General features: G+C 38.5%; 1 protein-coding gene across 6 annotated transcripts; it reads left to right on the forward strand.

The window, feature by feature from the left end:
* Positions 1-8643: 8643 nt before the first annotated feature.
* LOC104218494 (uncharacterized) lies at positions 8644-23528 on the forward strand. Of its 6 annotated transcripts, XR_709009.2 has the most exons (9): positions 8644-8744; positions 10868-12158; positions 16186-16243; positions 16330-16448; positions 20867-20957; positions 21663-21710; positions 22651-23006; positions 23109-23172; positions 23288-23528. XR_709009.2 is itself a non-coding variant. In XM_009768995.2 (8 exons), exons 2-7 carry the CDS (start codon positions 10999-11001, stop codon positions 22729-22731), a joined length of 1557 nt encoding a protein of 518 aa, XP_009767297.1. In that variant the 5' UTR covers positions 8644-8744; positions 10868-10998; the 3' UTR covers positions 22732-22748; positions 23007-23528. The 6 variants fall into 6 exon arrangements, 3 of the variants coding, with proteins under 3 accessions (XP_009767297.1, XP_009767295.1, XP_009767299.1); XR_709007.2 differs by having other exon boundaries at positions 22651-23172; XR_709008.2 differs by having other exon boundaries at positions 23109-23528.

A 23528-nucleotide genomic window follows, 5' to 3' on the forward strand; every position in this document is an offset into this window, starting at 1 on the left:
TGGGAAAACATAATTTGTAGGTTCGGAATACTAAAAGAGCTAGCACACAATAATGGGCCGGAATATATTGGTGCAAAAATCACAAAGTTCCTTGAAGATTTGAAAATAAAGAGCATCACATCTTTACCCTACCATCCGAGCGCAAATGGTCAAGTAGAATCAACGAACAAAGTGATTATATAAAACCTCAAGGAAAGGTTGGAAGCGGATAAAGGTAAATGGCCTGAGAAACCCGGAGTTTGATGGGCATACCAAACAACAGCCAAATCAAGCACAAGAGAAACTCTTTTTTACCTTGTGTACGGAGCAGAAGCTCTAATTCTGGTAGAAGTAGGGGAACCGACCTTGATATATTTCCAAGCAAATAAAGAGTCAAACAACAAAGCAATGTTAGTCAACTTGGAGCTACTCGACAAGCGTAGGGACTTGGCACATATAAATTGCAGCCCAAAAGCAAAGAATGGGACAATATTATAATTGAAGAACCAACCTCCGTTATTTCAAAGTAGGAGACTTGGTCTTAAGAAAAGTAACTCAAAATACCGGGGAGCTCAACACAAGGAAGCTAGGTCGAACATGGGAAGGCCCCTACTGGGTTTCAGCTGTCACTGGAAAAGGTTCGTATGAATTGGAGAATCAAGATGGAGAAAAGTTGCCTAACAACTAGAACATGGCACACCTCAAAAGATATTACTGCTGATGAACATCACATGTACTGAAAGTATGTGCTGCACTCTTTTTTTCTTCGTTCAGTTTTTGTCCCAATTGGATTTTTCTGGCAAGGTTTTTAACGAGGAAATAACATAAAGTATACTACGAAGAAAGCTTCAACATCAACAATAAGACCTTTAATAACAAGACACACAAGTAAAGAACCATACTGGGACGGTTAGATAATCTTTGGATCGATAGCAAAATTCCCACCGGGAAGTTAAGTTTGCTATCAAACAAAGGTTACCCGACCGTTCACAAGTGCAAACCACTAGAGTTGTTAGATAGTACTTCGCTCGATAGCATAAATTCCAAAAGGGAAGCAAAATATGTTACCGGGTTAAGGATTATCTAGCAATTCATTAGTGGGGTCCTTGAAGGTGCAAGACTTCCAGTGTTTAAATTCGCATTCTTCGCATTAGAATACTGGGGGGGATGATACGAGGATTCAACAACAATGACTGCCACGTCGATCAGGAAACTAAAATTAGAAACATAGTTGTATCATCGGGACCAGGGTCTGCGCAGCCAACCTCGTAGAAACAAGTTGTACAAGTTAGCCGGAAGTAATAATAATTTCTTTTTTAGCATAACAAATGTTTATGTACTTTTTGAAAATGGAAGGAATAAAATGAAGTACTTTTATTTCTATCTTGTTTCTTGTCTGAATGATGAATTAACTTTGTCATTTGAAAGTTAAACAAGCACTTCAAATGCTAGTGCCGTAATGAACATGAGACGTCCTCTTCAAGAGCACCGTAAACATAAGAGGGCCATCTCTTATAAAAACTCTCACGTTAAAGGATTGATTTCGGAAGAAGTTATGCCCAAAATAAAAATGCCTTCGGGGAAAATATACCCGAAGCCTTGCAGAAAAAGTCTCTAAAAGCAAAACTAAGCAAATACTTACAAAAACCCTCACGTTAAAGGGTTGATTATGGATGAATTTGTGCCCGAAATACAGATGCTTTTGGGGGGGGGGGATACACCCAAGGCCTTGCATAATCAGACGCAAACAGTAACACTTGTGCAAAACACTTAAGCAAAAAAGAATACAAAGGTTAAACAACAACAACTACCCAGTAAAATCCCATATAGTGGGGTTTGGGGAGGGTAATGTGTATGCAGACCTTATCCCTACCCCGATAGGGCAGTGAGGGTGTTTTCGATAGACCCTCAACTCAGAAAGACAAAGGTTAAAACTTGCATAAATGTTCAAACGAAAGAATGTAGAAAGAGCCATGCAATACTTGAGTGTTCTTATTTACAATAAACATGCCAAAATAGCACAAGTATAAAAGTTGGGAAAAGAAAGGAAAAACTAAACTGCTGCCTCTCCGGAACCTGGAGAAAGAGAAGTTTCTGTGCTAGGGTGTTCAAAACGAACCAAAACCAAAAACCGAAGCTTAATGGCTTATTGGTATCAGGTTAACGGTTTAACGGACGGGGAACATATTGAATTTTTTTTATTAATGGCTTATCGATTTGGGGGCGGGGTACTCAATTTTTTTAACGGATAATTCGTTAACCCGTTAAGAGTATATATATATATATGTATATATATGTATGTATATGACTTCCACCCTAATGATATAGCTACTGTCAAGTGTCAAGCGTCAAGTATCAATTCCCAATTTCCCAGCCTTTTCTTTTCTAGTTTTCCCGGTTAGTGACTTAGTGGTCATCACTCACCATTGTATTATACTGTTAATTAAGGTAATAATGCATAGTATTAATTCAGTGGATGAAATTAGTAACAATTCTAGTCGAGTCACTAAACATCTAATTGCATAATTGTTTTTCTAAAAGTCAAAGAATATCATATGCATCTCCAGGAAAATATGTAAACTTACATAGAAGATATATAAATAGACCGATAAACCGGCCGATAATAGCTAAATCTATACCAATCCGCCTGATATCTTATTGAGTGTCTAGCGAATTAATATATTTAAAAATTAATAACCGATAAGCCGAACCGTTAAGCACAAATAACCGTTCGATCCACCCGATAAGCAACCCTAGTCTGCGCCCCTAGGGGGAGTAGGTAGGTTTGCCGATGGCTCAACATTTTGGCCCTCAACACCATCATCTTTTGGTTCCTCCTTAGTTCCTAAGAACTCAAAACCGGAAGAACCAGAAGCATCAGGCCCTGCCGGGAGACCACTTTTAGCAGCTAACTCAAGCTCACGGGCTTTGGCCTCTTTCAAGCTTTTTCTCCTCATGTTGTACATAGTGTGCATTTTCTAAAACAATGAGGGAAGTCGCTCGGCGCTTAAGTTCAAGTTCTTCTTTGAGTTAGGTTACCTTGGAAGAAATGTTTTCCCGGACAAATCTAATGGACTTGAGGCTAACATCAAGATCGCGGATAGTAGAAATGAAAATTCTGTTATGCTCAATGGTCCTCTTATGCTTCTCCTCCAACAGGGAATATTTCATCCCCGCAATAGCAAGCTCTTCAATCTTAGAATTCAACGTTGCCTCTAAATTGACCAATCTTTCAGCGGAGACAGCTTCACGATCGGATACAGCAAGAACGACATTATGAACTTCAACCCATTTGGCCTTAACCTGTTCAAATTGAACCCCAACGGGGCAATCTCTCGACTAAGGGTCTCCACTTCCTGCTCGTTTTGCTGCAAATGGGTTTCTAATACAACAGCCTCGACAACTTTGCTTTACAACTCCGAGAGGGAAATAACGGCTTGATCCCATTCAACCAATAGTTGATTCCGCTCGGAGGTAAGTTCATCCTTTTCCCGTATCAACCTTTGAAAGCCCTCAGAAGCAAGAAAGTTGGCCTACACAATAAGATGCGCGAATTGAAGTTATTTTCAAACAAAAAATAGAAGAAATAACAAAGGAAGTAAAGAGTATACCGTTGCGGCGTTGTTCAACAGGCACTCTCCCGAGAGAGCCTGTAATTTTTTCCTAGTTTTTCTCTGAAGCCAACGGCTTCAGGTAGTTAGTAAGTTCCCCCAGATGGGATAGCAAATTGCATTCGGTAGAGACCGAGAGAGTAATGTTCCTCCTATTTAAGGATCTTCTGAGGGGGCACCGTAACTTTGCCCCAAATTCCCATAAACTGGGGACTGGGAAGAAGAACATCTTCTTCTCGGCCGAACGCTGCCGGTGGAGATAATATGGAAGTTGTTGGTGGAAGAGTTGGTGAAGAAGGTGATAAAGCTGATGGTGTTCAAGGATGAGAGGTAGCTGCGACAAACGTAGTGCTGGTTGTTGGTTTCTCATCAACCGAAGACGGTAGGGGCCCAGTACCCAGCCTCACTGTACCGGGCACACCGACTGGGTTTGGGCAACGAGAGTTGGCATTTTCCATCATTTCAAACTCTTCCTAGAGCGACGAAACATTGTCCTTGATTGGTGTAACTAACTTAACAAGTTGATCATCGTGTTGAGATGATAAGGTTCATCGTCTTCTATGTAGAGAAGCTCCCTCATCACTAGCTTCTCCATCATCATCAATCATCACGATATCTATGACTGACCTAGGAGGAGGGCTAGTCACTACTACTCCCTGAGATGACTCGAGGGCAACAATTCGCCCTCTTATTCTTTTCCCCGGCCATGGAAGAACGCCTTTTTTTGGCTGTTTGTTCTCTAGCGAGGGACTCCGTAATGAAACACTTGAACCGGAAGTAGGCCCAGAGGCACCATTTCGAGTAAGAGCCTCCTGAAGTAGCCTCTCGGTATTGGCGGGATCAGCCAAAACATCCTCGTCGGGGACGATAACTGAGCCTGCGAGTAGACTTGATTTCAGAAAAAGAGGAGAAAAGATAGGATCAATAAATTTCCTTACATAAAAAATAGAACGAGATGAGTCTAAGTTACCACAATTTTTGGCCTTCCACCCGTATTTGAGGGTCAGTTCTTACCACGTGCCGGTTTCAGGCATAGTGACGTCCAAGATTTTCTGGATCCACCGGTCCAAGCCTTCAATCCTAGGTGGAACCCATCGAATTTCTGAAGTAGGCAAAGGATGGAGAATCAATAGAACAACAACAATAACATACCAGTATTATCCCACACCGTGGGGTCTAGGAAGGTAGTGTATATGGACCTTACCCCTACCTTGTAATGATAGAGAAGTTGTTTCCAATAGACGTTCGGCTCAGGAAAACATGAGCACCATATTAATAAAAAATACAGACAAGAAGGGACAATACCAAAAAGCCATATAAAAGCAGAATAAAAACAACAAGATAGTAAGGTGATCAACAGTGAAAGAAAACAATAGTTAGTCATAAAAATCTATTACCAATAGAAAGCGAGACTGCGTGTTAATACTACTGTTATGAACTCTCTAGACTACCTACACTACTACCCTAATCCTCAACCTCTATACGTTCCTATCAAGGGTCATGTCCTCGGTCAGCTGAAGTTGCGCCATGTCTTGCCTAATCATCTTTCCCCACCTCTTCTTTGGCCTACCTCTACCTCTCCGTAGGTCATCCAATGTCAGCCTCTCACATCTCCTCACTGGGGCATCTGTGCTCCTCCTCCTCATATGACCAAACCACCTAAACCGTGCTTCCCCCATCTTGTTCTCAATAGGGGCCACACCTACCTTGTCGCGAATAACCTCATTTTTTATCTTATCTAACCTGGTATGCCCGCACGTCCATCTCAACATCTTCATCCCTGCTACCTCCTTCTTCTGGACATGAGCGATCTTGACTGGCCAACACTGAGCCCCATACAATATCGTTGGCCTGAACACCACTCTGTAAAACTTACCTTTAAGTTTCAGTGGCACTTTATTGCCACACAAAACACTAGAAGCAATTTCTAATGAAATCAATACGAGTATGAAGAAATTTCTAATGAAAGGAATATTAAACAAGTAATTTACGAGTGCTGTTCCATGATCCCAAAAAGGATGAAGCCGTTGCCGGAATGATGTCATTGGTGGCAACTGTAATGAACCGTTCCATCCACCCATAGTCGTTGTCATCATCCATGCTAGATAATAAAGTACGATGGCAGCATTTGCTAAAATTTATCATTCCCATACGGAAGATTTTGGGGGAATAGAGATTCATCACATGAGTTAAAGATAGCTCATCTCCCGTTTCTTGGCACAAACACCGAAGACAAGCAATCGTCCTCCATGCGGATGGACTTACTTGAGCCAAACACACTTGGAAGCGGAGGCAGAACTCCGCAATAATAGAGTCAAGCTCTTCTAAGAGAACACACCTAAAGTAAAGGGATACGTGTAAAAATATGTAATACCCTCCCTGGGTAGGGCTACTCGCTCTGTTAGATCAGGAGCAACAATGTCCAAATCATGACAACAACAATCTTCCTTCACAACAAAAATATTAGAAGAACAAATGGAAGAAGGGTATCTACCAACGGCCCACATGTGAGGGATAGCCGAAGGGAATGTCTCTTCGAAGTCTTTTGTTGTAAGAAGACTTCTGAGGATGATGGAATCCACTGTTGGAGGAGCAACACCCTCATATTTGCTCTTTCTCTTTGAAGAACTGGTGTTCTTTGAAAAAGAAGCCATTTGATGAAAGAAAAGCGTTTCCGTTTAAAGGGAGCTAGAGAAAGGTTGAAAAACAAAATTTAGAAAGCTTGGAAAGTTATGGAGTATGAGTGAAGAAGATTGATGTATATAAGTAAAAGTTTAGGCGGCTAAATTTATGGTCATGATTACCTTGATAACCGGCACAAGCTATGCTGAATCGTGGGATAACGCGTATTTGGAGTATTAAATGCAGAGAGATGTGCGTCTAATCAACCGTCAGAAGCCTTTCAGAAGGAATCATAGTGATTCCCGCCAAAATAGTGTTTCTACCAACTTCCTGGTGACACAAGCTGTGTCACCGGAAAGCAGGGGGACTATCTGTATAGGGTAAAATGTGCTATGCCAAGTGTCCACTTAAAAAAATGACACGTGAAACCGAAAGCAATTATCCCGTTTGGTACCGGAAGGAATGACACTCATAAAGAGATAATAAATACATGGCATTAATAAAGATATTCCACAAATTGAATGTACTGTCTGTTACAGAGAATTTATCATTTATGTTCACTGTTATACCTTCATCAATGGACCTCATAATTGACATTAAAGAAGGGCACGATCCTAGGACCTTGTTCCCTAGACGTAGCTATAAATAGTGAGCTCTATTATCATTGTAGAGAAAACGAATTTTCTGGCAAACTAATACTATAATCTACTCAAAACTCTATACAACTTTATCTTCTTACTTTTTGTTCTTATTATCGTTGTGCCCCGGAGGCCCCGCTACCGGAACCATTATTTCTGCTATTTTGTCTTCATATCAAGGCTAATTATTACATATTCCTTCAATTATTTCTTTATTTCAGGATCAGGTTAATTCACTTGTCTAGAAATCACATATAAATTTAATTATACCATTTTACGGGCAAACAATATATATATACAAAAAAAAATATTTTTCGGTTATTATTTTGAGAGCCGATATAAAGTGTCGTTTTTAGAATAACTAATCAATTGTCCGTTTGGCCGAGCTTCTTTTTAACCAAAAGTATTTTTTTTGTCACCAAAAATGTTTTTCTTTTTAAATTAAAGTGTTTGACCAAACTTTTAAAAGGAAAAATATATTTTTGAGAGAAAGCTTAAAATCATTATCTTACCAACAAATTGGGAATCAAATATATGCAACAGAATGGCTGCAATAACTGAAACCGGGGGCGGATTTATAGGCAAAAATATGGGACATGTGAACCCATGGTCTTTCTGCAAAATTAGATATTTTATGTATATATTTTCTAAAATTTGTATAATATGAAGTGTTGACACTCATCTTCAAAAATGTTTATTGGTGTACTTGATTGAAGATTGAGTTAATTATCAGGAGTAATAGGGATCAATTCCTACTTACTATATTTTTTCCTTATTTTTTTTAGTAGTGCACCCATATATTAAAAATCCTAAATCCGCCTCTGATCTGAAACTATCCGGTTAGCAAAATAATATGATGTAACTTTTCTGTGGCTGAGATAAGTAATTGAATTTGGAGCGCTAATCTCACTCTTCGGCTTACACAGGTACCGCTCTGTGAATTAAAGGATTTATTAGGCCTGAGTTTACTGTAAGGGACTGATACCGTGAAGAGTTGCTTTGTTATGGATCTGTAACTGTTTTGTTATTAATAGCAGTTAGGTAGTAATTATTTGCAACAAGTTAATCTTTTTTATAATTTTATTGATAGTCTGTGTTATTGAGCTTCCTTGCAATGTAAAGACAATAGTGCTCTAAGAAAGCTTATAAGATCAGAGTATCCAAAAAGTGAAAATAAAGGTGCATATGAAACATAACTGAAGAAGAAAATCATGAAAAAAAGAGCAAAAGAAAAAGGATAAAGTTTCAGTTGAAAATAACTTGAACAAGATTACAAGGATATAAAGTTCCAAAAAAGATGCAAAAACATTTATTTCAAGTAGATTGTGTTAAAATTTGGCAGGTAAAAACTGCATCAAAATATGGTAAATTTAGTACATTAATGAAACTAAATCGCGACAAACTATTAACGGTCGAGTATGTACACCTACAAAATCAAACAAGATTCTAGTTAACCGTTAACATAATGGCGCGAACATACTCCTTCCTTTCAAAGACGCTAGACTACTCACTACTATAGTGATCATATTTCATAATCTTCAAAGAAAAACCATTACAAGGGTGCAATTGAAAATATGTTTATCATTTGATCCGTTCTTCAAGTATAAAAAGACTAAATGAATAGTAGAATACATACGTACCAACTATTTATCTAATAAAATATCAACGAGAATTTAGAGTAATCAATTATATTATCAAATCTTGTTAAAAGTTGATTACAGTCTCACCGGAAAAGCTACTCTAAATTACATACTTGCCCTTGGGAATAAATAGAAGGACAATAAAAATGGTGTAGTATCAGTTATTCCAACAGTTCCTTTGGTCGAAGCCCTGTGTGCCACTTCCTGCACCTCCGCCTGTGCCGCACTGGGTTCTCCCCGGCGTTCAACCAAAGGTCATTCTTCAATTGTTTCTAACCTTTTTATTTTCCTTCAGTTTTCCCTTTCCCTTTTATCATTGAATCTTTTCCCCAAATTTTAATGGTTTTCTCATTGCAGATAGTTAGATTCAAAGCATTTATCATTTATTGTTGAATGTTCTGGTTGTTGAATTGTGCCAAATATTATTTACCTTGCATATGTCTATTGAACTTATAGAAATATTGCTATAATATATGGGTAACTCTCATGTTCTATTTTGAATTAGTCAAAAGGGTTTGTTTCAATTTGTTGTTTGTAGATGATTACCATGGCTGATGTTTGATTGAACTGCATTCATGTGATTTCTGATATTTGGTTAACTGCTGGAGAACTGGCTCTTTGTTTTTGATTTCGGATAGATATCTGTCTAATTGCCAGCAGTTTCCTTTGGTGGGCAATCTATAGGCCCAAAGACTACAATTGAGGCCTGTGGCATGTCATTGTAACCTAAATTTTTTTGGACCCATCGCTATACATTATTAGTCTAGGTCAGGGCGGAGTTACAATATAGGAACTGGGTTCGCAGGACCCAAGAGTTGTGGTTCAAATCCTGTATTTGTCTTAAGAAATTCATCTCATATGCACAAACTTTTAATTTAACTCAATAACTCAAAATAACTAAAATCCTGAACCCATAAGCTTCAAATTCTTTTCAAAAAAAATAGGCTTCAAATTCTGGCTTCGCCTCTAGTTTGAGTTATTTGTTGGGAAGAAAAACTGGTGCATTATTTGATTGTATTGAAGGGTAAGGGTTAGTGGCTCTATCACAAACATCATTTGCCTTTATGCATCCACGTCAAATGGGTACACTTGTGCAGATCCTTACCTGCACCTGATACATGCCCATACCAGACCAAATGGGGCATAGCTGTTTTCACATCTTCTCACTAGATTTGATGTTCCATTAGGAAAATGATGACATGAGAACTTTTGATAGCATAGCCCTCAGGGCTTTGTTCTCGTGGTAAGAGCCCAAAACGTGATATGTAATTAGGTGCATGTCATGAGTTCGAACATGTCATAGACAAAAGCATGGTATTTAAGTGGAGAAGGGTAGAGAGGCGAGCGCAATATCCACCGTATTCTGGACCGTGCACCCTTGGCCCTCAAGAATTTCTTGGTTATGCAAGAAAAACTTTTGATAGCATATTTATATTGTCATGAACCAGATAACTGAGTGGTATTAGCGATGCAACATCTTTCTTATTATAAGACTAAACCATATTCTGAATACATGGGACCTAGTTTCTCATTAGCAATGCCCTTACTTAACTTGAAGGCATGTAGTCTCAAGTCTCAATGGATCCTGTCACTGAACCGAACTGCTATTGTAGGAGCATTATATGTTCTTTTTTTGATAAGGTAAATGATATTATTAACAAAATGGGAAAGGCTCTTGTATACATGAGGTATACCAAAAAGTAGAGAATCTGCAACAAAATATGATTCTCTACGAAAGATACAAATCATCTATACAAGTAGGAGTATCAATGGTGCACCAAAAAGCAATCAGAGACAAAAGGCTATTCCTCAAGTGTACAAAATCATCTTCAATCCCCTCAAAAGCTCTTCTATTTCTGCCTCTCCATGCGACCCACATAAGAGCTAATGGAGCACCTTCTATGCCTTTTGTTTTCTTCTTCTATGAAGGAGCACTATATAGATGACCATGAACTTGTACGCAATGGAAACAACGATGAAATTAGTATAGACTACTCTACCAAGTGAAAGCAAAAATTTAAGGAGAAATTATTGGCTAATGACATAAAAAAGTGTAACATATACTAATTGATTCTAGAAGTTATCAGAAAGACTTCCTTCTCCAATTTGAGGGACACGTGGTTTTTTTTTTCTTTCCGTTGTTCACACATGGCTTTTAAGAGTTTGAATTTGGGATATTCATCAGTTATAAATTCCTTCTGATGCATGGTCTATTACCTGTGTTCGGGTTCAGATTTCATAGATGATTTTCAGAAATCCTACTTATCTTTCCTTTTTAAGCTTGCAGTCTTCCCATATCCTTCTGTTTGAGAACTAGCATTCAACTTTATATTGATTGATTTCCTTATCTCATTGCAAGTTTCTTCTTTATGTTCAGGGAGTACAGCTGTGATAAAAAAACGCTGATACTAAATTGGATTGGATGTATAGGAGCACATCATTTTGGTAGATGTACTCATATACAAGAGAAAGATTACTTCCTTCATATTAGTGTGTGGCTCAATTGCTATGCTGATACAAAATTGTCTTCCTGGTTGCATAGAAGCTTCTTGTGCGACCTCTTTCTCATCTGAGATCACAAAGCAAGACTCATGTGACTGGGTTTCTGCCGAATCATTGAAAATGAATCCTGAAAATGATGAACGCCCTCTTCATGGCTGTAGCAAATCTAATTCAAAGGATGGTGATACTTGTTGCTTAAACATTGTAGATGGTTCACGACCTTCAACTTTCAGTGCAATGTCTGGAACTTCTAAGCCCATTGTATATCGTAGGAAAAAGTTCCGAAGAAACCCTCTCACTACTTTCTCCATTGAAACATCAGCTGAAGTTAGGCCTAGCAATGGATGTCCTTCTGAGCATTGTTCTGAGGTCCATTCAGGAACTTTTAAGGAAGACTTGGTTGCTGGAGTTGCTGTTGAAAAAGCAGCTACTGCAGCTCCTTTTCTGCTTCCTGCTGAGTGTAATAGAGGGAACCTTCTTTCTAAATCAAATTCTTGTGATGGTAGACCTGAAGTAGAAGAGCAGTGCTCTGAAGCAGCATCAAGAAGTGATATACAAAGGACTTCAGATTTTTGTGTAAATGATAGCCATTCGTCGTTGGACTTTGATTCTTCTTCATTGAAGACTGATGTGGGTGATGCCAGTGAATGCTCTTCATCTGGTGCTTTAGTTCCTGAAGGATTGGATGATAATATGCCAGAAAAGGATATATGCATAGCAATTCTTAGAGGTTATGGGTTGCTTGAGAAAGTTCCGTTTACTGAGCTCCGCATGTCCGCTAAAGCCTCTAGTACTAGTACTGACAACTGCTCTTTAATCTCATGCAAAGCCTGTGATTGTTCAGATTCTACATTGAAGATGCTAATCTGTGATAATTGTGCTGATGCATATCATTTATCTTGCTGCAATCCCCGTATAAGGAAAATACCTCGGGATGAGTGGTTTTGCCAATATTGTTTGATTAAGAAGCGAAAATTACTGGAGAAATCACCTTGTAAATCCCTAAGTGGGCCCGTCGAAACTGAAAGTTCTAGCAACTTATTGTCTGAAGGTGAATCAGGACCTATATCTCTCATGTTGAAGGACACCAGCATATATAGAACCTGCGTTCGTATTGGCAATAATTTTCAAGCTGAGGTTCCTGACTGGACAGGTCCTGTGATAGAGTATGTTCTATATATCCATTTTTACATTTTGTGGATCTTCCTGTTTACTTCAGGGAAGTGAAAATGTTGATATAGCTTTAAATGGTCTATCACATAGGCAGATAAACCTCAATGATTGCTCATCCTGTGCCTACCTTTTGTAACCGTTTGTACTTGTCATTTTCAATTGTTATGTTTTGTGGAGTTAATAATATTATTGATATGATGGGGGATCCCAACGTACAAGGTGTTACAATGTAGAGAATTTACACAAAAAACATGATTCTTTAATAAAAGAACTCACTCGCCAATTCTAACTAGGAATTGTATTAGACACACACAGAAAAAAAAAGAATCATTAATCTGTGTGAGGGAATTTGCTAATCCTTCAAAAGTCTTCTGTTTCTCTCTTTCCATGTTTCCACGTGACCGCTGAAATAGCTATTTCTCATGTTCTTCTATCTGCTTCTTCGATGGTTTTACATCACAAAATTTGATAACAGACATATTCCCACCATATGCCTTCACCTATATGCAGTCGTTCAATTCCACAATCAAGCAGTAAGTAGTTAACATCCTCTTCAGCTTGTTTCACACTAAGCACCAACTGGCATCAATTGACCTTCTTCTCAAATTCTCCACTGTAAAGATGGCTACCGAAGCTGTTTTTTTTTTTTTTTTTTTTTGTTGATGAAATAAGGTGTTTCATTAACAAAAGGCATCAAGAAGATGCAAGGTTACAAGGAAATTGAAACGCATAAATACTACTAAATGTTAGTCCTTTTACATCGTGTCATTCTAAGACAAAGGAGCTAACAAAATCCAAAAATTGGCCAGTACTAATTACAATAGCTAACTTAGGCCAGCAAAAAAGATTGAGTAAGCAGTAGCTTTGAGAGAGTGATTTGGAGTTGAGATTCCATTAAACATCTGCTATTCCTCTCATTCCATAAACACCAAAAAATAGCACCAGGGATCGTCAACCAGATCTTTTTGATGGTCTTATCAACTCTCCATAAACTCCAACTCATGTGTGCATCTCTCATATTATGTGGCATGACCCAGTTCAAACCAAAAAGACAGTAGAACATGTTCCAGAGGTCAGTAAAATAGATGGTTGACAGTTTCCTCATCCTCCGTACATAGGTAGCATCTGTTGACCAGCTGAAAACCTCTTCAGTTTAGGTTGTTTTGTGTTAAACAGGCCTCACTGAGAGCAATCCAGTTATGACAAATGACTATAATAGGTAGCTTAGTATTCCATATTAACTTCCCTGGCCATGCATCTAGCACTTGATTCTGAGTACCTATCTGTCTGTAGCATTCTTTCATTGTGAAGGTGCCCATTCTCCCCCAACATATGGTGTCTTGTTGGCTCTCATCCACGTTGAACCCCTCCACTTTTGCTAGCATATTCATCAGGGTATCCACTTCCCAGTCTTGCACTGACCTTCTAAGATGAACATCCCAATTGCTGCCATTTCTGTTCTGTGCTATGGAGGAATTTTTGTCTAGAGCAATCTGGTATAAGCTAGGATACTCATCCATGAGTGCTGTGTAGTTTAGCCATTTGTCTTTCCAGAATCTGATGTGAGCCTCATTACCTGATTTGAAAGAGATATTTTGAAAGAACTCATCCCCCAGTTCACTAATGTACTTCCAAGGACCCACTCCATAGGGCGCATTAGAACTATTAGAACCCCAGTTGTCTCTTTTACCATGCTTGGCATTGATCACCTGCTTCCAAAGGCTTGACTCTCCTGTCCCATACCTCCAAAGCCATTTCATTAGCAGACATTTTGTTGTGGACAGCTAAATCTCTAACTCGCAAACCTTCATTTAGTTTTAGCTGTGTGACTTCGCCCCACTTTATTAGGTGGTACTTATGAGTGTTGCTATTGCCCTCCCAGAGAAAGTCTCTCATGATTTTGTCCAATTGCTTTAGCACCTTCTTGGGAATAGGAAACAGTGACATGTAGTATGTTGGTATGCTATCTAGTACACTATTGATGAGAGTTAATCTGCCCCCCATAGAAAGATATTGAAGCTGCCATGAAGTTAATTTCCTCTCAAATTTTTCAATAACACCATTCCATATCTCACAATTTTTGAATTTGGCTCCCAATGGAAGACCCAAGTATGTGGTAGGTAGTGACCCAATACTGCAGCCCCTGATACCTGAGAGCTCCTCTATGTTGGGCACATGGTTGATAGGGTAAATCATACTCTATCAGGGTAAATCACATGGTTGATAGGGTAAATGATACCTGAGAGCTCTTCAACACATTGACATTCAACACATTGACATGTAACCCTGATAGAGCTTCAAAGAGGAGAAGTGTTAGATTCAGGTACATAACTTGAGATTTCTCGTCCTCACGGAAGATCAAAGTGTCATCAGCATACAACAGGTGAGAGATAGTGATTGAGTTCCCAATATCTGTGCCTATTCTAAATCCTTGAATCCACTGTAATTTTCTGGCCTTCTCCAACATCTTGCTTAGCCTCTCCATGGCTAGAATGAACAAGAATGGGGAGAGTGGATCTCCTTGCTTAATCCCTTTCTGGGTGAGAAGAAGCCTGCTGGTTCTCTGTTGACGAGCACTGAGTACTTGACTGTTGAAATGCTGAATTTGCTCCACCTTATCCATTTATCTCCAAATCCCATCTTCCTCAGTATAGAGATTAGATAAGCCCAGTTGAACTGGTCAAAAGCCTTCTCTATATCAAGCTTGCACATAATGCCAGGGTCTCCAGTTTTAATCCTCCAATCTTAAGCCTCATTGGCTATGAGTTTGATAAAGGCATTCTGGAGACTAGAGACTAGCTTGCCAATGACTTTCTTCAACTTTTCTGCTAACAACTTGGCCACAATCTTATAAACACTGCCAATAAGACTTATTGGCCTGTAATCTTTAAGCTCTATTGCCCCTTTCTTTTTAGGGATCAAGGCAATGAAAGAAACATTGCATGATCTCACCATGTAGCATTGCTAGTGGAAGTGATTGAGTGCCCCCATCAGCTCTGACTTGATGAACTCCCGAGTTTTTTGGAAAAAAACCCACAGTGAAGTCATCTGGGCCTGGAGTGTCTGGGGCACAAGATAAAATGACAGTATGTACTTCCTCCTCCTCAAAGGGTTTCTCCAGCATTTCCCTATCTTCCCCTGAGAGCCTCGCAACTTCATCAAAATTGGCAGTTGGTCTCCGCTCCTCATTTTCTGTGTACAAATTCTGATAAAAACTCAGAATCTCCTCTTTGATCTGAGCTTTATCTTCCATTATTTCATTCCCCACTTTGAGCTTATCAATATTATTGAATCTTCTGTGAGAGTTGGCTATTGTTTGGAAGTATTTTGTGTTCCTGTCCCCATCTTTCAACCATTGACATCTTGAGTACCGAAGCTGCTCTCCATGTGAAAAAGCAAACTTCCTTCAGTGCTCTCTAGATCCATCACTGAATGTTGTTTTCATCTCTGCTACTTCATTAATGTTGGACAACTCTTGGTCTGCTCATTGGACCTACCTAATGAAACTCTCTGTGCAAAGAAAGAAATCTGTGGAGATAGATTTTTGAAAAAGAGGAACTTTAGAATGTCTAGAAAATGTTAAAGCATATGGTGGCATATTCTCTGCATCTACAACTCAAACTAGTTTTTTTTTTTTTTTTTTTCTCTTATCTCATTATCTATGAATCTATACCTGCTAGAGCTAGCACATCCTTCCTTTCTGAAACTTAAGTAAGATTGCTTGAATGCTTGGTTGGATATTAATCCTTAGGTTTTCAGTTCAAAATGGATAAGCATTAGTGGTGTTTACTATGGCATATGCATGTTCAGGTTTCTCTTTATACTGGGGAAGCCTTAGAATGCTCACAGGTTTCGTGCTCCATATGTCCTGATAATTTTGCAGCCTAATATCTGAAAATCTCGCATATTGTGGAATGCTGTTAATGTTGACTGTTTTTATAATTGGTTCCTCTATTTTGCACTCTCCCTATAATTTGAGCATGCCTGCTGCTTTATTTTTGATAATGCGATTTGATGCAGTGAGGTTGATCGGTTTGAACCATTAGAAATCAGGCCTTCCAAGTATCTCAGATTGCATGTAAGTTCTACTCCTGAAATCTATTTTTTCCCATACAATTAGCTACTTAGTTCTAGGATAATTACTTACAGAATTGTATTGTTCAGGAATGCTCTTCTAACAAACCTTCAAGGTTCAGTTCTATTGGCAATTGGCTTCAGTGCCGGCAGGCCATTGAAGGTATTGGGGAATATGTGGATGGAAGTATCTGTGGGAAGTGGCGTAGGTAATCAGCTGACTCATTGCACTTTTTAGTAGTGAATGTTTCTTTGCTCCAGCTTTAGATTTTTCAAGTGGATGTTGTTAATTTTGGACTGTTTCTTTGAAATTGTTTTAGCTCTCGGAAATGGACACCAATTACATTGTTTTGAGCAGATTAATTTGCATGTGTTCCCTCTATTCTTTTCTCTCTGTTAATGGGAAGGAACACTAGTGAGGAAAATGGACTAGTGAAGACGGAATTTGGTACCTCAAAGTCTCAAACAATTCAGATATCTAGGCTCGTTCCACGAGAATTGAATGATAAATGAAGATGTTATACATAGATTAAAATTTGGATAGTGAAATAGAGAATGTCACTGGGGTATCATTGTTGGGAAGCGTGTCAGGCTAATAGAAGGGAAAAATATTAGAAGAGAATAACAATAAATTGCACAAGACAAGATAAGATTTACGTGGTTCGGCAACTTTTGTCTCTTCCACAACCACGTAAAGAATAACTTTATTGATACTGAGAGAGAAAGAAGAATGTGAGGGATGATTTGCAAATGAAGAGAAAAGGCCCTTTTATAGGCAGAGGGTCTGCTAAAAAAAGTTTCAGCAAATTTAAAAAAACATTACGACACCACAGTTTGTGAGCTGATTCTTCTTTCACATTTTTGCAGCCCACCAATTTTGCTTTTTCTTTCTTCTCTCTTTTACTTTCTTTTCATTCTTACTTTTTTTCTTTGTCTTTTCCACTTCTTTTTGTATTTTTTCTTTTTTTCTTTTACAATGAATAGGATTTGTACCCATCAATCATGTGATAGGAGGATGTCTACCGAATAAAAGGCAAGTTCTGTAGAACAGTTATTAGAGCGTCAATGTTATATGGGAGTGAATGTTGGGCAGCTGAAGTCCAACACATCTACAAGAAGAGTGTCACAATAATGTGTATGCTAAGATAGATGTGAGGTCACACAAGATTAGACAAAATAAAAAATCACTACATTCGTCAAAAGGTGCGAGTAGCACGGATCTCCGGATGCTCCGGTGCGTAGGTGTGAAATCATGATGAGTTAAGGTGTTAAAAAGGAATGAGGTAGACCTAAAATCAGAGTTTTTGGCAAAAAACATCCCTTAACTATAGCTCAAACCTAAGGTACATCCTTGGGTTACCTCAGTAAACAAAAAACATCCCTATATTATCTAAAAGGTGGCAAAAATCATCCCTCCGTTAACTTTTGTAAAAAAAACTAATACCATCAGCAAAAAAAAATGTCAAACTCGTGCCTATCCCCCGTAATTTTCCCATTCTGCCCCTTTCATCTTCTACCTTCAGCGAAGCAGAGGCTTCTAAGCACCCAAACCTTCATCATTTGCCCCCAAATGGCCAAGGAGTGAGACCCCACATTATCACCCTCCCTCCACAAATGACTGCTTCTTCACACAGACACCTCCCGAGTAGCTCGTTGGACAGCTCTATCAATCCATTCGCCCTTGTGAAAGCAGGGCCTAGTGTTAGATCGATGTGCAGTGACAGCTGCATCTTGATTTTGCCATCCTGAAGGCAAATAAGTTTTTTCTTGCACACAGATCTCTAGCTCTCTCTGTTTTTCCCTTTGAGTTATTCTTAATTAGAGAGTGTTGTATTGCATGTGGTATCCTCTTAAAATCATTTTGCTTCCGGTATATCTTGTTTTTTAATTAGCTAAAATTGATCTAGAAGTGCAGTCTTTTACAGGGAATTTATGAGAAAAAAATCGGACTCAAAGTTGTCTTAGTTATTTCAGTGAGTTTTTGCTTTCCCCATAAAACATGCACCAATGTTATACCAAAAAGTTTCTGGACTCTCTGTTCAGACAAAAAAGGTACAGAACAAGTCACATAAAAGAATAATTTCAATACCCAGAAAGAAAAAAAAAATAATTGCAGTATGATGCATCTTGTTTACATAACATTCAGTGGGGGAAAAAATTGCTAACAAACATCAGTGTTAACTTTTTCCATGTCTATTTATCTAGTAGAATTGGTGCCACCAATCATCTGGAACAATGTCGTCTCCTCCGTTGGCGCAAGTTCAACGAAACCTTTTATGTGATTACTTCCGCTTCTTCAACGGAGAACTTTCTTAGAAGTAGATCAACTCTGCATCAGTAGGGTAAAATCGAACACTAGGAAGCGTGATACCATCGACATGGTTTTTAATTACGCATAGAAAAATTTAAACAAGGAGACAAGAATCGCAAGAAACCAACAACCCTTCAATGATCTGCAACTATTCTCTCAATGAGTCAGGGATTGACTCTGCTGTAAAAATACAGAGAGAACAAAGAATTAGAGTGTTGTGAAAGAAAATTTAAATTCGCAGTGAAAACAAAGAGAAGAAAGAATTACTCCTATGAAATTAGGAACAAATACAATGGCGATAGCCGATAGCTAATTACACTAGGCCCTGCTTCCACAAGGGCGAATGGATGTTCAACGAGCTACTCGGGAGGTGCCTGTGTGAAGAAGCAGTCTTTTGCGGAGGGAGGGTGATAATGTGGGGTCTCACTCCTTGGACATTTGGGGGTAAATGACGAAGGTTTGGGTGCTCAGAAGCCTCTGCTTTGCTGAAGGTAGAAGATGGAAGGGCTAGAATGGGAAAATTTAGGGGGAGAGGCACGTGTTTGACATGCTTTTTTGCTGATGGTGTTAGTTTTTTGACAAAAGTTAACTGAGGAATGATTTTTGCACCTTTTAGATAATATAGGGATGTTTTTTGTTTACTGAGGTAACCCAAGGATGTACCTTAGGTTTGAGCTATAGTTAAGGGACGATTTTTGCCCAAAACTCCCTAAAATCATATGAAAGGAAGTTCGCTTGAAAGACCTACGATCTCTTAGAATTAATGCAGGGTTTGGGAAAGATAGGACACAATGGAACAAAAAATTTATATTAGGCAATGCCAATTCGTTAGGAATATTTTCTTAGTCATGTTAATACGTATACTTTAGGTTCTTTGCTTTCCGGGAGTCTTTTAGCCATATTAGAGGTTCTTATGTCAGTAGAAAATATAGAGATGTTACATAGTACATCTAGTTTTGTATTGTATAATGTTAACTTGAGATGAATTTAAATGAGGAACATGGTCATCGAGGATTCACATAGCTGACCCCAACTTATGTGGGACTGAGGCGTAGTTATTGTTGGCAAAGACTGAAGTTTCTTCCATATTAAATATTTCTAGAAATTGGTTCTTGCCCATCTAAGTTCCCTTGTTGATGGAGTAGTTCCCATGCACCTTTCTGGGGTCGCCTGACCACAACAAGATTAGTCTTACATGTATCCTTTCTAGTCACACCGCTATTCAAATGGAAGAAAGTCCCTGAGCATATTCATTCATCAGCAAAGCTATCCTATTCCTTCAGAGCCCTTTTCCTTCTGTTCGTCTATAGTCAAAAGCTCAAAATGGATAGACTTGCCACCTTCTCAGTTTTCCCCAAAGCATATGGATGCTAGGAAATGTTTCTTCCCATCTTTCTTCAGAATTATTCTAATCTTTTTCTGGAAATGCTATCTCTTTGACTATTGTTATATATCCTCCATTAGGTCAAGTTGTTCTTGTTGCTATAGGAGGTAGTGGCATTTTCTCTTCAAGAGACACATGTTACTTTACCCAAAATTTACTCCACCCTCTACCAAACCCATTCTATTGGATTCTCACATTCCAGTTTGCAGCTTCCCTCCCAATTAGAACTCCAAGCACCAACCGCCAAAATCCCTATTCTACTTTACTTATCCCGTAGAAGGCTATTTCATTTTTTGAGTTGCTTGAGCAAGTTAACCACCCACTTCAATTCTTCATTCGTCAAGAAAAATTTGCCATAAGTCATGACGCCTCTGATCAACAAATATCCTCCCCTGCAACTTGATAGCCCTCCTGAATCTCAAAGTTTTCCTCTCGACCCACGTTGTAAGACACATGAGATTAAGCTGTATCAGTAGCTTGATAAGAAAAGTGCTGAGATCAGTGATAAGTGAAAGTGGTTGTAGAAAGGGAAGTTCCCATATGAAAGCACCCAAGAGTGTGACGTAGTGGTGAATGAAGTGGGTGCAAACCTTGGGAACCGGGGTTCAAATCTCAGTTGAGACAAACTCTGTGTAAGCTTGGTCGGCAAAATTGCTCGGCACTGTGTTGATGGGAGATAGCAGGTACATGGTGTGATAGTCTAGGTGCACGCAAACTGATCTGGTCTGGTCAGTACCATATAATTAAAAAAATAGGGAAGTTGCCATATCAAGGCATCCTGGATAACTCCTATCTCTTTAATTTCCATTCACAATTCACTGGGATCATGTAATTTGTCTTTTCTTTTGTTGGAAATATTCATGATATTTTGGTTTTGTGTTAATTTTCATCCATTAGGATGCCTAATCTGCAACTTGGTGTTATCATGTCAGGGCCCCACTATTTGAAGTTCAAACAGATGACTGGGAGTGCTTCCGTGCTGTCCTGTGGGATCCACCTCATGCAGATTGTGCTGTACCTCAAGTATGTGAGTTTTCAGTCCAAATATTGTGTTCTACATCCTGTCTTCGAGTAAACTCGTTTACTTGCTTTATTCCTTCTAGATTGCGGTTCCACTCTCCTTTCTTGCTTTGGTTAGAGATGGTTCTTTTTCATTTTATTTTTGTTAGTTGGAGAACTATTTTCTTGTTAGGATTAAGGCTTTTGATTCCAAAGTTGTCTAGTTGTTTCACAGGTTTTATGCTGGTTAATGAAAGTAAGAAAGATTTACATCTTTGAGTTTATGTTTGAAGAATCATGCAAGGTGCTTATAGCTTCAGTATTCTTCGCCAACTATGATCTGCGGGGAGATATTTGTGTTTTACTGTAATAGCAAGTGTAAACATTTTTGGACTAGTATATTTGTTTGATCATCTTGCAAAACTGTTCTTCCTTCCCAAAAAATGGAGGTTTATGCAGAATCAGATAATACCTAACTAATTTTGACTTTGACTCTTATATCTTCGTAATGACAAAGCCATTGATAATCTGAATGATTTTTCCCAGAAGCACAGTATATGCGTATTGAAAATCCTACAGGTGCCAGAACATTGATATAATTACTTGCTGCTCTCTTTTACTGCTCTTTGGGTTGTTCTTTTGCCATATTCCCATTTCACTGAGATCCATCCTTATTAATATTCCTTAAATTGCTTTTTAATTGCTGTTCATTGTCTCACTCACTCTCAGGAACTAGAAACAGAGGATGTGCTAAAGCAATTGAAGTATATAGAGACGGTATATCATGAAACCTTGTTATTGCATTCTTTTCCCGTTTCGGCAAAGAAATCATCTCACTATATACTTTCTTTTGAAAGAGGTGTAGTTATAACTAATGTTGCCAAGATCAGATCCAATCAGCCACAATTATATTTACTACCAAGAAAATTTTGTTGTGCCACATTCTTCTAAAACCAAAAGATTTTCCAACTGCAGTTGTATATCTCAAATATTTTCATTACATTATCTTCTTAGTATATGTGCTAATGCAAATTCATGGAACTTTTCTAATGTGTGTACTCGATGTGGTTTTTGCAAGCTATCGTTTTCTGAATTCTGCTGTCTCTGCCTCTTGTATACCGAGGTTTTCCATTTGTTATTAAAATTGTTTTTAGTTGAAGAAATTTTTTCTAAGTTTTTCTTTTTGGTGATTGTATTATATGCTATCCATCTTTTCCTTTTTATTTTCTAGTGGAGTAAGGTCTCATGGTCCAACAGACTACCTCCCTGTGCACAACTGTAACACAGCAGGATTCTGGCCCCTTATCGCTTTTAAACAGCTCAAATTTTGAGAAACTAGGATTTACATTTTCCAGAATATGGTTTCTTGAGACAAGGAAAAATAAGCTGGGTTTTGGTAATGAGTTGCTTTATGCTTATCAACTGTTAATTGCATGCCCAAAGATAGGAGATCTGCGCACCCTCATTAAGAAAGTTTTGTATCTAAAAAGTTGTTTTAATTATTTTTATTTACTAATTTTATTCCTTTGTGAACAGAATATCTGAATTATCAGAAAAAGGGGGAACCAAAATTTAAGTAGTCGTAGTGGATCCTTGTTCTACAAATGATCTGTGCCATTTTTTCCCTGATAAATTTTGTTCAGTGTGCATTGCAATACTCTCTAGACCGACTTATTAAGATATATAACATTGAACCTAGTGTTGTTCTTCTATTTAGTTGAAACCCCGGCTGGCGGTTAAGAGGCGCAAATTGGTTCAAACCTCGGGTGCTAGCTCACGGTGCTTCACAGAGAATTGAGAAGATACAGGCTTCATGTACGGAAATGTTCATCTTGTACATTTAAGTATACAAATTTTGGACATTTGAATTTGTACTACATGAGATTCTCATCACAGCACACTGATGCAACTGCTTCAGAAACATATTGTGCAATTTAGAAGGTGCAGTGAATCAATCAGCTGCAACTCGATTTGAGTTTTCCTGGCCACACTTCATCTCTTAGTCCATCTATATATTATCTTTATGGGGCATTTACTTTTTGCATTGTGAGGGCTGACAAATTAACATTTCAGGTGCGGTGAAGTCACAAATTAACTCTATATGTTCTCTTCATCCTTGTGTTACACTCCTGATATGCCTTGATGAATTCGTGAGGCCCTGATTTGTGATTGCAGAGTAGAGAGCAGGTGTGGGGAAGGCAAAGTGAGAGCAAGATAAGGGGAAGGGGAAATTTTACTTGTAATGACTTTATGTTGGTGCTTTTTGGTTTCTATTTTTTCCATCTGGTATAGGTAGTTTTATGAATAGGAACCTACTCTAGGGTATTTTGTTGAACAGCAGAATTTATTTGCAGCTTCCAGCGGAGCAACCTTCTTCTCTCTTGAGTTTGTGGTAGCTGTTCCCTGAACGTCTGGTATCTCTGAGTCACTCTTCCAGGTTAGGAACTTATGGTTGTGCACTGCAGCGCGAAAAAAAAAAAGAGGTCTCCAGAAATTGTAAGAGGGGCTTCTTTCAGAATTTCATCAGTTTTGCTTGTGGTTCATTAATATTTGTTACAGTATATCTTGAAGGCCAATTTTAACCTGTGGAAGAAA

Source organism: Nicotiana sylvestris, chromosome 2, assembly GCF_000393655.2.
Source record: "Nicotiana sylvestris chromosome 2, ASM39365v2, whole genome shotgun sequence".
Classification (NCBI taxonomy): Eukaryota; Viridiplantae; Streptophyta; class Magnoliopsida; order Solanales; family Solanaceae; genus Nicotiana; species Nicotiana sylvestris.

Bases quoted from the DNA above. Each gene is read 5' to 3' on its own strand.
- LOC104218494 (XM_009768993.2), top strand. From the start codon at position 10,999: ATGCTGATACAAAATTGTCTTCCTGGTTGCATAGAAGCTTCTTGTGCG. The intron at 16,244-16,329 runs GTAAGTTCTACT...TGTATTGTTCAG, and splicing joins CCAAGTATCTCAGATTGCAT to GAATGCTCTTCTAACAAACC. The intron at 21,711-22,650 runs GTATATCATGAA...TCTTCTATTTAG, and splicing joins AATTGAAGTATATAGAGACG to TTGAAACCCCGGCTGGCGGT.